General features: G+C 37.0%; 2 protein-coding genes across 2 annotated transcripts in view; one reads left to right on the top strand and one right to left on the bottom strand.

Moving 5' to 3' along the window:
• The window catches only part of LOC149783494 (uncharacterized), a 178,520-nt gene that overhangs the window by 118,237 nt on the left and 44,542 nt on the right, over positions 1-15,741 (bottom strand). The gene's annotated exons all lie outside the window — the stretch shown is intronic.
• On the top strand, positions 11,031-12,625 carry LOC149783495 (E3 ubiquitin-protein ligase TRIM56-like). Its single transcript, XM_089933128.1, has one exon. It carries the CDS (start codon positions 11,281-11,283, stop codon positions 12,277-12,279), a length of 999 nt encoding a protein of 332 aa, XP_089789254.1. The 5' UTR covers positions 11,031-11,280; the 3' UTR covers positions 12,280-12,625.

The raw sequence follows: 15,741 nt of genomic DNA, 5'->3' as shown, positions 1-15,741 counted from the left end.
TTTTGCCAAACACTTGGTCGACAAAATGACGGAATTGATCAAGAAAAATTGCTATGGATGTCAAAACGATCATCCCAGTCAAATTCAACACGATAAATGCCTGATGTTAAGTCAAGAAGAAAAATTGGACGAGTATCTGGACGAAGCTTGGAGTCTCATCTCGAACAAAGACGTGTTGCACCAGTGGTATAAAGACTTGCGTGAACATTCTTGTCCACCATTAACCACTCAAGAGATCCATCGTATCGAAGCTCTCCTGAATCAGAGTGAAGAAACAGAACGAATAACCGTTTATTCGTCAGACATTTTCAAGCAAAAAGTCAGAATCGAATTGACAACCTATTATTACTTGTGAAGAAAAACACACACACACAAATCAATGGATACCTGGGAACTTTATTACCTTTTGAACCACAGTTCGTATACGGCTTCTTGGAATCCTGTCGTCTGTGCTAAAGATGAACTCCCTCATCGCAAACCTAAAGACCATCAAGCTTACGTGATCAACACGGACGACAGTCATCTCCCAGGAACCCACTGGGTAGCCGTCTACTTTCCTCAAGAAGGATGTGTGGAATATTTCGATTCGTACGGATTGCCCCCTTTGGAAGACGATATCATCGACTTTATGAGAAGAAATGCTCAAACCACCCGATTCAATAACGTGAAATTACAAGGCACAGATTCTTTGGTGTGTGGACAGTACTGTGTGTATTTTCTGCATCATCGCAGCCTGGGCTATTCCTTAGAACATTTAGTGACTCATTTTGATCCTCGTTCTTCTGCTAGAAACGATGTGAAAGTAGATCGATGGTTTTGTGACCATTATGCTTATCTTTTGTCTCAAGCTAGGAAACGTAGTGTCCATCAATGGCCTAATGATTTCCAACAGTGGAAATCACAATTTCATTCACAACGTTGTCAGCCTTGTTCAAAGTAGATTGTCTATTGAAAAAAATGTTTGTGATTTGAAAAAAAATTGTTTGATGTTATAGTGTTGGATTATTGTTAAAAAATGTTAGAAATGTTGTTGTTGTTTAGTGTTAAGTGATTTTTGAATAAAAAATGTTGTGTTTTGAAAAAATGTCTTTGTCTTTTGTTTAGCTAGAAGAATGTTGGATTGATGTTCTTTGATTTCTTACTATCCCTCTCATGACACTCACTAAACCGTGTGGGGGATGTTTTCCTTCACGTCCGCGCTTTGACTTTAAGAACCGGGGAAGTTTCCAGTCTAACCATCCATTGTCGACTCATCCTCCTACGAAGATGTGCTCCAAACTAGCTAAGCTCAACGAAGCCTACGTGAATTTGCATAGGGTCAGACACAGTCTGATACCGAAGCCAGAAGAAATAGAGAATGTGAGAATGTTAAAAATCACTGAAGACCTGATAGAAGAGCTCTTCAGAGAACAAATGAACAGGGAAAAAGAAGAATGGACAGAGAAGTACAGACTTCAGAGACAGCAGCAACAGCAGCAACAGCAGCAGCAGCAGCAGCAGCAACCTGAAGCTGACAGAGGCTTTGTCGATTGTCGTATCGACACCAAAGAGTTCTTCTTCTCTTTCCGAAGAAGCAGACCTATCGCCAGAAAGTCTATCCTCAGAGGACATCGCATTCTTAGAAACTAAAAAAGAATGCCATAGCAAACAAAAAAACAGCCCTTTTCAGGGCTACCCAATACTCTAGAAAAGAAATAACCATCAATTTGCCAATGTGTGTAGGTAGAGTAGTGTGAAAATAAACACTAACTCTTTTTCCAAAATTTTAAGGGTATGTGTTTGTGTATAGGATTGTGTGTTTGTAAGTGATAAAGTAGGTTGGTGTGGATAGTAGATTAAAATTATGTCTTTTTGGTGTTTGAGGTGTATATTTGGGGTTAGATTGGATTGCTTTGCTTATGTGATAGTCTATTGAAGTGATTTATAAAAAATTTTACAATAGTGATGGGTAGCATAAAAAAGTGAGTGAGTGTTTCTTTTAGGTCCGCGCGTTGTTGTTTTTTGGTCATGATCTAGGTAAGATCAATTTTATGTTATTAGGGGATGTTTTCCATCACGTCCGCGCTTTCACTATAAATTGAAACTCACTGGGCAGTCTAGCTACCCTTGTTGATTGATCAACACAGCCAGAAGAATGACTAGCAGAATAGTGAAACTGTTAGAACTCCAGATGCACCTGGAATATGCCAGGCGCATAGTAAACGAACTATCAGCGGAGGCTATAGTAGAAGAAGCAAGAGTAAAGAAGGAAGAGGAGGAGAGAAGAGAGAGGGAAGAAGAGGAAAAGAAAAGAGAAGAGAGGATGTCGTTCAATATTCCCGAGACAGAGGATTGGGGTGTTGAAGCGAATCATCCTCCCTCTGCGCTCCCCAGAAGAAAGGTGAAAGAAGACTGGGGAAGAAGATGCGTGTGTGGCGCCAGGCCAGGAAGGTGCAACCATTAGATAGGTGCATCAGGAGTTAAAAAAAACAGCCCTTTTCAGGGCTACCCAATACTCTAGAAAAGAAATAACTATTAATTTGCCAATGTGTGTAGGTAGAGTAGTATGAATATAAACACTAACTCTTTTTTTCAAAATTGTGAGGGTATGTGTTTGTGTGATTGTGTGTTTGTAAGAGCTAAGGTATGTTTGTGTGAATAGTAGATTATGGGTTTCTTAGCGTATGTGAAGAGTATAGTTGGGGTTATATTATATGAAATGAAAAAGTAGGGGGGATGTTTTCCTTCACGTCCGCGCGTTGTTAGGTCATGATCTAGGTAAGATCAATTTTATGTTTTTAGGGGATGTTTTCCATCACGTACGCGCTTTCAGTATAAAACTAACAGTGTTGGCCATTGGAACCCATTCTACGGAATAAGCAAACAAGAAGATGCCAGCAGCTTCAGCTTTATACAACGATCTTATGGGAAGTTGGTATTGGATGGTGGATGGATTGAGTGTAGTAGAAAGGGTTGAACAGGAATGGAGGTATGCAGTGACAAAAGACTTCGTCTCAAGACAAGTAACCAGCCTCCACTTATCCGTAAATATTGTAAAAGAAATGATAGAGGATGAGGAGAAGAGAATCAGAGGTTTAATTAACCCACCGTATGTCAAAGTGGGTAAGTTAAAAGAAGCGATAGATCATGTGACGAGTGCAAGGTTCTTTCTAGAAGACATTGTAGAATGGACAGATTGGTGTTTCGCGAAGTGGGGGTTAGAAAAACTTAAGAAAGCTGAAGAACTAATGAGGAATGTGCTGACCAAAGAGGTCAAGAAGATCAAAGAAAAGTGGTCCAATGAAAGAAAAGAAGAAGAAAATAGAAAAAAAGGGATGAATTCGATAAACTGAACACAAACTGGATGAAAATCCAAGAGAAGTTCCGGGCCATGGGCCACCCGGACTGGCTGCCGGAAACAGAAAAGAAAAAGAAGAAAGGAATGATGGACAAAATAAGAGGATGGTGGAAGAAGTTAAGAAGTTAAGAAGTTAAAAGAAGAAGAAGAAAAACCCAAAGGCCCTTTTCAGGGCCAGCCATATTTCTCGAAAAGAGATAGCCTTTCCATTGCCTACCCCTTTTTTAAAAAAAATAAAAAAAAAAAAATCCCATGTTCAATTTCCCTTGACGCTATACAGTCCCACCCTGTTTAAATTCCTTTGATGCTATACAGTCCCAATTCCCATGTTCAATTCCTCTTGAGGCTATATCGTCCCACGATTTTTCTCTATGTTAAATTCCCATTGAGGCTATATGTTCCCACGATTTTTCTCCATGTTAAATTTCCATTGAGGCTATATGTTCCCAAGGGTGTTTTTAATGCTAATTCCCACTGAGGCTATACTATCCCTATTCACTACTATAATGTTATCATTTTTAAACAGAAGATATATTGATTAAAACGAAACAATCCATCATGTACTCCGCAAAAAAAAAATGCAAGACATGTACACATATAACTATATTTAAGTAAATAAAATCCAATTTCAGATTTACAGTTTCCTAAACTTACAGATCATTACAATCACAGCTATATTTGCTCTCCTGAAAAGTTTCAAGCAATTGAATCGAGGTTATATAATTATGACTCTAATAATAGGACCATTATAAAGTTTTTGGAGAAACTTATCGAATAGCCTAGAAAAGAAAGAATTAAATCCTTATAAAATAATGCATTACTTTTTGATGTCGTGTGATACCCATCGAGTAATCACATCTACTCCCTTACCAAAATTGAGACTGAGAAAATAAGGAAAGCCCTCTCTAGGAGAGAGGCAATAGTGACACAGAACGGGAAAGTCCGCAGTCAATTTATGAAAACAAGGAGGATAAGAACGAGGTGGGGGGGGGGGGGGAAGAAGAAATTGAGACAGGAACAAGAAAGTGATAGTGAAGAGTGAAGACCAGAGCGAAATAGACAGTGACAGAGGTAAAGAATACAGTGAAAACGACATTAAGACAGGAACGGAAAACGAAACTGACTCAAAACTGACGGAACACGAAAACACGGCTAATAAATACCACAAACAACAACTTTTACAAAACTTATCAAAATACATGGAAAAATATACCATGGAAAATTTAGTTTAGGGGGAGATTTTAACTGGGTGGGGGAAAATATAGATAGAGATGGGGAATTAACTACAAATTACGTAAGGTTTAAACCAGAGATGGAATTTTTCCTAAACAAACACAAAATGGTAGACGTATATAGGAAATTAAATTTACTTCGGAGGGAATACACATACGAGTACAAAATATACAAAGGGAGTAGATTCAATAAATTATATTGTACCTGCTATGGAGAAAAAGATATATAAAGAAGCAGGCATTACGGATTTTAAAGTTTCAGATCACAAGTTAGTATATTTAGAAATAGAATTGAATAATAAACTTAAATGTGGTAAAGGGAACTGGAAACTGAATAACAAGATTTTGGATGAGAAAGATTTTATCGAGGAAATTAAAGTAGAAATAAATAAAAAAAATATAATAAGGGAAACATAGATATCTTAAATGAATGGGATAAATTAAAAACTTTATTTTAAAAAAGCTGTTGGTACTTATTCAATAAAAAGAAGGAAAAACAAAAAATGGAAAAAGACGCGATTATAAGACAGCTAGAAAAAATTAATACAAATGAGAGAGAAAGTATACTTAAAGGGAAATTAAATCAGATATTAGATGAAGAAAACAAAGGGAGAGATAAGGGCTGGAAAATTTACCTCAATATACAAAAAAGCGGAGGGCCTATATAAAAGAGAGAAGTTAAGGAGGGGTGTGTGAAAAATATATTGAAATTTTACAAATTAATGAAGGAAAGGTATCCGACAGAAAGAAAGTTTTAAATCATATTGAAGAATTTTATAGTAAATTGTATACCTCATAACATTTTAATAATAACACAATAGAGGAGTACCTACAAGGAATAGACTGCGAGATGATATCATCGGAACACATGAACTTGTGTGATGATTTCATCTCAAGAGAAGAAATTTTAAATAGTATAGATAACTTGACTAAAGGAAAATCCCCAGGTAGAGACGGACTCACCGCGGATTTTTATATGAAATTCCATGGCGAGTTGTATCCCATTTTAGAATGATTATACAACAATATTCATTTAAGAAATGATACTATGACAGAAAGCATGAGGGAAGAGATTGTAACACTAATATACAAACGGGAGGGGGATAGGGAAGATCTAAAAAATTGGAGGCCCATCTCCATCCTAAATACGGACTATAAGTTATTAAGTAAAATTTTAGCAGAAAGAATTAAAAAGGGAATGAATAAAATTATAAGCATAAATCAAACATGTGGGGCCAAAAGGAGGGACATTCAGAATAACATTTTAAGTATTAAAACAATTATAGATTATATACAGGAATGTGGGCTAAAAGGTGCTATGGTACTTTTTGACCAGGAAAAAGCATTTGACAGATTAGAACACAACTATATGCAAAAAGTCTTAGAAAAATTTGGATTTGGAAATAACTTTCAAAAGTGGACTAAAATCCTGTACAACAAAATAACCTCAAGAGTACAGGTCAATGGAGCGAACACGGGAAAATTCGACATACAAAGATCAGTGAGGCAAGGATGCCCACTATTTATGCTACTTTATGTAAGAGCAATTGAGATCCTAAGTATAAGAATAAGACTGAACAGTAAAATTGAAGTATTAAAGTTCCAAATATAAAGGATGAATTTCAGATGCTACAACATGCAGATGATTGTACTAACTTTATAAAAGACCCAAATTCCTTGAAACACCTGGAAAAGGAATTTGAAAAATTTGGTAAGGCTTCAGGGTCTAAAATCAATAGGGAACTGGTGGGTCAATCACCCCAGATTAACCCCCCCCCCCCACCAATCTAATCAAGGACCGAGTTAAGGCATTGAGAGTCTTACTTTGGGAAAAGAGATAAACAGGAAAACTGTAAAAACATGAAAAAGAAAATAGAAGAAAATGTGAATATCTCGGCACTAACGCCACTATGTATAATGTAACGGGCCAGGTGGCCAAAACATACATGTACTCTAACATAAACTATATTTTAAAATTTACAGAAATAGAAAATGCCATTTTAAAAAAATTAGATAATTATATTATTATTATATATGGGACTATAAAACCCGCTATATAAATAAAGAAACGTTATACAGAACGAGAGAAAAGGTGGGGGGGGGGGATTAGCATCACCTAATCCCATTTTAATTAAATATGCCAACATTTTAAATAGATTAAAAAGATTAAAATCTGAACCCAACCTACCGTGGGAAGGGATGTATATATATACTGGTACGGTTTTACGATGAGGAATAGGAGGGAAATATATCAAAATAATATATTAGTAAATAATTAGAAATACCTGGAAAGTTCAGGCATATTAAATAATTACTAATTAAATATCGTGATAAAACAGACTTATGGGAAAAGGATGAAAAATATACATATCAATGAACAAGAGAGGATACAACAAAAAAAGTAGGAGTAAAGTAGAACAAGAAAATTTAGGGGTAAATTAGGAAAGAGCCTGGGGGCACTGAAACAAATTAGGATCACTTAAAATTCAAAGCCTCTGCTTCAAATACATGCACAATGCATGGTTGACAGGAGAGGTGGCAGTGAGACGGCACATGATCAGAGTATCGCCAAAATGTGCACTGTGTAAAAACGCCCCTTTCAGTAAATACCATACCATGATGCAATGTGAAAAAATAAAAGAAGAAAGACTAAAGTTAATAGGGGAAATATGCAAAATGGACAATTACAAAAGAGAAAACATTTTATTTTTAGATGGGAAATTTGACAAAAATACACTTTATAAAGTTTCAGATTACATTGTTGGAACGAGGGCATGTGGGCAAATAATAGTGATAGATAGATAACTATGAAATAACTTGTTAAGATTGGTATTTGGGGGAGAGGAGGGAACATAAATGGGAGGGGAATGGGAGGGACAGCTTTGGTTGGCTACCCATTAGGGGTGTGATACTGTCAGTGCGCAGGCCAGAGCCTCCAACTCATTCTCCGACCTAAACATGAGCCCCACCAAACAACATGACCCAATTTCAAGTCTTAAAAATTTAAATGTTTTGTTTTTGTTTTGTACTAAAACTCATATACATAATTTGAAAATCTACTAAATCTAAAAATACGAAACTACAGGGAATCCACGGGGAATCTATATGAGGAAAGTACAAGGCGATGACATGATGGGGCTACGTCACATGGCGCTACGCGAAGTGGACAGGCCTATGAAAGAGTCTTGGAAAAACACCCCATATAGAACACAAAGAGACACAAAAAAAAACCAAATACAAACAGAGAATGCTACATAGTAAATATCCCACTGACCCCTTCTTTATCTCAAACCATGCAGCTCACGTACTGTATAGTTGACAATCTACAATCCTGTAGTTATACAAACAATTTCGGATTTTTTTAAAGAAATAATTTATTAAAAAAATAAAAGGAATCCTAACTCGATTCAGGAGAAATACAATGATAATAAAGAAGTGTGGATCTTGAATCAAGCACAGCCTACCTATTTCTAATTCTAGCACTTTTTGCGAGGAACGACACAGATTAACACTCGAATAAAACAATATAATTTTTTTTTCATAACCTAATATATCACACTGTTCCGATCGCCAAAATTCTAAATTGAAAATCAATTAACGGAAAATAACATAAAATATAATAAAATGGATTCCGAATTCGAAGCATCGAAATAAGAAAACTGGGAAAAAACTTGATTTATATTTGCTGTCTCAAACATACAGAAAATATAGCACTAATACACATAGCAAGCACTGAGACTTAGGCGACCTCTAGCAAAGGTCACATGATTTTCAAGGGAAGGGACTTCGAGCAAGGTGAATATAACCAGGCTCGGACGAACGACCCTTTAGATAACAGTAGGGAAAAATAAATACCCCATCAAAAATTTAAATTTAAATTTTTGATGCAAAATTCTGTTTAAATGGAACATACAGCATATCTGAGGGGAAAACACACAAACATAAAATACTTTTTAAATATTTTTCTTTTTTGGAAATGGGGGGCATCTGTCTGGTGCCCCCCCCCCCTTGCACAACGTAAAGAGCGAGGACGTCCACAGGATTCTGAACTAGAAACCATGCAAGTCACTTTCAATGATACTTCATGAGTTAAGAATCATACAGAAAACAAGTATTTACAATTCAAGAAGAAACAAATTACTGAACATTTCCAACATGGAAAATATTTCGCAAGCAGCACGAGACGCACGAGAAAAGATGGCTACCCACCAAGCAAACAAAGACGTCAGAGAGTTAGAGAAGTATTTTAACACAAGACGAACAGAAACCGATGAGGGGTCCTTTCTTGAATGCACATTCAGAAAAGGAACACAAGAGATATACATGTCGGGGATACCCAGGGAAAGTGTACTGGGAGTATCTGGAGTTATGGTGGCAATAAAAGACCAGAACCCAGATTACCTGCAATTTTTTTTTCAGTCAACCCGAAGGGATATCAAGGATATATTTGTACGCCCAAAAGGATCCAAGCTTGTACTACCATTTGGAGAACTAAATATAGCGGGTGAAAAATACAACAGTTAATAAATCTACACCAATGCTGCGTAAAATAAAACTAAAAATGGAGAATTAAATCTGCCTGATATGCCTCTAGAAATACCCCTGGAAGCTACTGTTAAAAAGTTCGAGGAAAAACCTTAAAATAGGAGTAATTTCATCACGATTAGCAACAACCCCTGACATCAATAAACAATGGCACAATACTATTGGAGATAGAAAAAGTAAATTAACAACAGTGAAAAGGGCATTCTTTTTACTCGGATGCTTACTCAGATTTTTGACCAAATCGTGGAATAAAGGTGTTTCTACCACAGAAAATACAGCAGATGCCAACAGACTGGACATACACCGCATAAATGCCCTCAAAACCAAGAGACAACAACAGGAAACAAAGAACAGAGAAAACCAAGAATACCAAGAAAACAGCAACAACAACGAGCATCCGCAAAGAAATAAAAAAGAGGAAGAAATGCGAAGTCCAAAACAACAACAGCAAGACAAGCAAATCAGAAGACAAAAAAATCCAACAACAACAACAACAACTAGAACAACAACAGCAACAGCATCAAGATCATATACATAAAGAAACAAATGAAAACAATGGGAGACAACAACAACAAGCAACTACAAAGAAGCAGCCAGATGAACAAGTGCAAAATCTCCAACAACAAAAGCAACAACTCCACCAATTCCAACAACAGTTCCAACAACAACAACAACAACGACAAGAAAAACCTCAACAAGAGCAAATAAACAAGATAAAAGAAATGCTACAAATACCACGAACAACAACAGTAAAACCATCAACAACAACCCAAACAGGAAAAAATCAGGAACAAACACAATCGTTGAATCCATTAGCTAAGACCAAATAAAAAAAAAAAAAAAAAAAAAAAACAAAAACAAAAAAACAAAAAAAACAGCGGAACAAAAAGAAACGGAGAACAGAGAAGTAACAAGTAACCTTAGGCAAATGAAAGTACAAGAGAAAACTTTACAAGGACAACAACTTATGGAAAAACTGATACCCAAATCAACAACAACGACAACTCCAGAAACTTTAGATTTAAAATGGAAAGGGATCGAATCAGAAGGAAATAAAAAAGAAGACGGCAGAAAGAAGAAGAAATGAGGATGGCAGAACAATACTTCCTCGAGAATGATGAATCTCTAGATTTAAAAAATAAATAAAAAATATACCAATCAAATAAAAATAATATTTTTGGGAAAAAAAAACTATAAAACAACAACAACAAATAAACAATCGTAATAAACCATACAATATAAAAACACAAACAATATAGCAAACATTTTACAAGTAGGGCAGGAGGGTCTCCCTAACTGGTCTGCAAATATCAAACAGGAGAGAGCACCCTCCAAAAAAGAAATTTAAATGAAGACAGAAATAAAAAGATAAATATATTAACTTGCATAGCTATGCAACTCTATGTTATTATTTGATAACATAGATTGCTAAATACCGTTCACAAGTATCAACATGTATATTTTGTTTTGTTATACATATTTTATTCTCCAGAGAATCACATGTGTGTATACAGAACAAAATGATTGGACATAAGTTTTTCAACTTCTACGTTTTACTCCATTATAAACATAATTAAAGAACACACATGCTTGAGGTCTCGAAACAGGTCAAGACAGTTGAAATACATACATACATACATACATACATACATACATACATACACGCACGCACGCACGCACGCATACATACATACAAACATACATACATACATACATACATACATACATACATACATACATACATACATACATACATACATACATAGAATTAAATGAGAGGAATGAAAGAATGATAAAGTCAGAGGGATATGCTAATTCATGTGGTCTGGAATGTAAAATTTTAAATAACAATCGTGATGGAACAAAAGTAATAATACATTTTTGCATATAAATCTTATAAAACTAGTTCCATTAGTTTATTCCATTCTGTAATTTCTGTTACATTATAGCATTTTTGTCTCCATTACGCTACTGTCCATTACAGTCCATTACAGCCCGATACTGTACATTACCCTCCATTACTGTCCATTACCGTACATTACTGTGTTTAGGGAGCCGCTTCCTGCGAACTAGCCATTATGAATCCGGTACTGTATCCGGTGCTTGTATTGGAATTTGTTGAATATTATACCTGACCATAGTGAACCAAGTTCAACTAAAACAAAAATGGCGGCGAATCGACAAGAGTGCAGCATTTGTATGGATAGTTTTAAAAATCCAAAGCTAATATCATGTCACCATAGTTTTTGTTACAAGTGCCTGGAAGATTACGTACGTGCTAAACTTCACGACGGTCGATTTGATTGCCCCCTTTGCAGGGAAAGCGTTGAGTTGCCTGTGGAGGGTGTGTCCGGCTTCAAAACAAATTTTTACATCTACGACACGGACTCGGGTGAGAAATTTTCATGTGATATGTGTGGTCTGGAAATCGTGGCAAGCAGTAGATGTTTGGATTGCGAGGAGAATTTGTGCCAGACATGCTGTTTTGTCCACGAAAAATCGAAAGCGAGTAGGAGTCACAAAATAAGTGATTTGGGAAGTCTAGATTCTGAAATGAAAGTAAAATTTCGGCAACGCATATTCTGTGATAAACACCCCGAGGAGGATATCAAGCTTTTCTGCAAAGGCTGTAAAGCTTTAATTTGTTACACGTGTAAAGCTGTTAAACACGAAAAGCATGCCACAGAAACCGTAGCAGATGCTGCAGCCGATGTGACAAAAAGTGTACAGACGAAGATAAAGTATATAATGAACAAAATTGAAATTATCAGTGCTTCTGCCCAGATGGGAGAAGAGCTTGGTAGGAGGCTTGATGATGCAGAGATGGAAGAAATAAAAGCCCTAGAAGAGCAGCATTTACAGTTAATACAAATACTTGATCAAGAAGTCGCAAAAATGAAGGACAAAATACAAAATGTTTACAAAGACCTGCGACAACAAAATCCAGTTTTCATTAGAGATGTACAGGCTGAATTAAAAATCTATTCTAATGCAAATAACAATGTACAGAACTTAATCGATCAAAGGACAGATATCGAAAAAATAAAGATGGACCAAAATCTTGAACAGTTACTTCTACAGTGTTGTCAAAAACTGATGAAACACCAAAGATACGTGTGGACAATAAACTGTTTTCTCCATCTGAAATCAAGTCAAGCGAACTGACTTCTTTGATTGGAATGATTAATGATTCTACTGAAATAATCCCCGTAAGTATCCATTATCGTATCGACCGTTATCCTGTACAAGTAACTCAAAGTTTCAGCTCATGTCATTGAATGAGTTCTAAAAATTATGGCCACTGATTAGTCCATTTCCTGCATAAGGTTTTTTAAAATTTGTTTATAAAAATTTTCAGTTTGTCATATATATTTTGAATGCGAACTGTTTTTATCTGGTTATATTAATTTTGCCCTGATATGTGCATATGTTTCAAGCTGTACCGATTAATCGGCCATTCTCATAATACGGCCGATTATTAGAACGATTGGTATAATCGGTATCGGCAGAAATAATCGGTACAGATGTAAACAAATTTCCAAAACATAAATTCGGTCATAACATTCATCTTGACATGGCTTGAATTTTAAATCATAATTAAATACTGGAAATTAAGGAATAAACATTTGATTTGAGGGTTAATTGAAAGACGATATATTCTTAAAAGCAAATACTTTTGTACACACTTGCTGTAAACTACCGCTGATTGTTTGCACACAACAAATTATAAATACCATTCATGTACTCATCCCAATCACAGCAGCCATCCAGTCAATGAATACTCGCGTGGCTGTTGAACTTCCAGCAAACACATTAGCAGATAGCTAGGCATATTAGATAGCTAGTGAAATTTTCAGCTACTACGAAACTATGACTATAGTTAATCTGTTCTTCAACCTGTCCTGCCATGCTGCTAATCAACGAATAGCGGTAGTACGCTGAAGCAGCTGAACGCTGACATACAATTATTATGCAGTATTGATATTGGCATGACAGCGCCAGCGACGCTACCCCTGGATACCCCAACTGCTGAGCTGATTATGCATACGACTCGCAGCGTGGTGTGTGCATCCATCCAGCCATGTGGACAACTTAGTAGTAACTTACTTGATTTAAAACATTGTTTCAAGAGCGCGAATCAATTGGATTATTAATATTGACTGGTGATTGTACACTATTAAATATACTACCAAGCCTATGCATAATGTTGACCTCAAAACACTCAAGTTTAGTCTGGAATTAGTTCAAATTAAATGCAGTCGACGAGTCTAAATCAGATTGCACACTTTGCAAAGCATACATTTCCAGAGGTAGAAAGGATTCTAAAAGCTATACAACATCAAATCTTGTCCAGCACTTGTGCTGCAAGCACATCGTCGAACATGGCATGTTTCTAGCAGATAAAAATTGAAAAGGATGCTGTGCAGTTAACATCAGCAGCTGCAGCAACTCCTCGTACTCTGACTATTGACGCAGTACTGGACCAGAAGAAGCCATTTGCATTTGACAACCCGAGAGCTATTAGGTGGCACAAAGCTATTGCAGAGCTCATGGCAGTAGATGTGCAACCATTTGCCGTTGTTGAAGACATTGGATTTCGATGTCTGATCGTCAAGGCAGAACCGCGCTATAAAATTCCAAGTCGGAAGTACTTTTCCACATCTTTGATACCTGACATGCATAAAGCGATACAAAGCAAGGTGCGTGATTTAGTTTCTGCCCAATCTGACTTTAGTTTGACCTCTGATGCGTGGTCAGACCCGTCCATCGGCATAGCCTTGTTGAGTCTTACGGTGTACTGGCTGACGGAAGACTTTCAGCGGAAACAGGTGATTTTAGCAGCAGTGCCTATCGATGAGTCACACACAAGAGAACATTTGTCAAGCAAACTGGACAAATTATGCGAGGAATATAAAATTCCCAAAACTCGTATCCATATTCATCTGCGTGACAGATGTTCAGATATAGTTAAAGCAATGCTTCTGGCTAAAATCTACAGCATCAGCTGTTTTGCACACATGCTGAAGCTCGTTGTCAGTGATGGCATTCTGTCGCAACGAACTGTCAAAGATGTTTTGGCAATCTCACGATCCAGTCAGCAAGATCCGGCACTCCTTCTTGGCACAACAGCAGCTCGTAGAGCAGCAGGAAACGTTTGACGTTGTCCATAAGAAACTCGCCCAGGATGTCCAGTCATGCTGGAATTCTACATACAATATGTTGGTTTCGTTATATGAACAAAAACATGTCTTGGGGGCTTACATTACTCTATATGACCTGCCTAGCCTAACAGCCCAACAGTGGATCTTGATTAACAATATTGTGGACACATTAGGCCCATTCGCGGACATTACCAAAGAAGTAAGTGATAGCCAAACATCAGTATCCGTCATTCTTCCTATGATGAAAATGCTCCGAATGTTGCTGGCTCGAGAGCATGAAGCGAGTCAAGGCATTCAGACAATGCTATGTTGGCGTCACCGGTTGGCGGACATTGCCAGCAACAAGAAGCTTGTCTTGGCCACCATATTGGATCCACGATTCAATCATCACCTATTCAGCGAAGAATTACTTGTGACCAGATCCAAAGAATGGCTTAGAGCAGAATGAATCATAGGTGCATCAGCTGACAAGCAGGAGGAACCCCTGACCCAAATAAGAAAAATTAAAACTGATGCAAACACCACTGGACCATTAACTTCATGGCTCTGGAATTTGTTTTCTGTGGCCTGTGACGAACCTGTCCGTACCGTCAACGAAACAACGCACGTAGATGACGCCGTTGACGCGATGCTTGAATTGGCCAGCCATCTGTTATCACGAGAAGAAGACATATACGGCTGGTGGAACGCTCACAGGTTTCAGTTCTCCTATTTGGCCAAATTAGCTAGCCGCTATTTGTCTGCTCCACCTTCAAGCATTCCGAGCGAGGAGCTGTTTAGTGGCGCAGGCCCGATTTTTTCAGATCGTTGCGGATCGTTCCTTGGCGAGAAGTGAGAAATGTTACTGTTGCTTAAATACTGTTGATAGCATGCTTGTATCATCATAAGTGGTGATATCTTCAAAAGAATAGCTCGTAGACGAAAACACAAGTCACGTGTTTAATCAACACACACGAAGGTAACTCCTTCAAGGCGACTACAGAATAGAGAGTAACAGTTGTCTTTCTTAGATCATATCAACATCCCTTTTTCTCTAACGAAACTAATTGAGATCTAAACAAAACATCAATTTATGAACAAGTTAACAGGTTATAAAATTTACAGTTACAAAAAGTACTGGCTTTGGATTTTTTGACTTAGATAAAAATTATTGACTAGACTTTAACTGAAAATGATTTAAAGAAGACAGGATATTATACTATGCAGTCATCAAAATGCAATGCAAATAAATTCAACTAATTTAGCTAACAATAACTGTAACACTTGAAAACATTTCTAGATCACTACAGGGGATTATTATGTCCCTCACAACTGCATAAAACTGACTCAAAACCTCACATAGTCTTTGAGATAGGTTGGCGTCTTCACTTCGCGCCTGGGTCTTATAACTGGTGTAGTCGCTGATTCCAGGCATGTCGACTCTGGTACGGGACGCCTCTGATCAGGTTCCTTTACATGCGTGTCA

This window comes from Sinohyriopsis cumingii, chromosome 14 (assembly GCF_028554795.1).
Source record: "Sinohyriopsis cumingii isolate HCF-2022 chromosome 14, ASM2855479v2, whole genome shotgun sequence".
In the NCBI taxonomy this organism is placed as follows: domain Eukaryota; kingdom Metazoa; phylum Mollusca; class Bivalvia; order Unionida; family Unionidae; genus Sinohyriopsis; species Sinohyriopsis cumingii.
The sequence above is the reverse complement of the archived record's forward strand: the minus strand, read 5'-3'. Positions and strand labels throughout refer to the sequence as shown.

Bases quoted from the DNA above. Each gene is read 5' to 3' on its own strand.
- LOC149783495 (XM_089933128.1), top strand. From the start codon at position 11,281: ATGGCGGCGAATCGACAAGAGTGCAGCATTTGTATGGATAGTTTTAAA.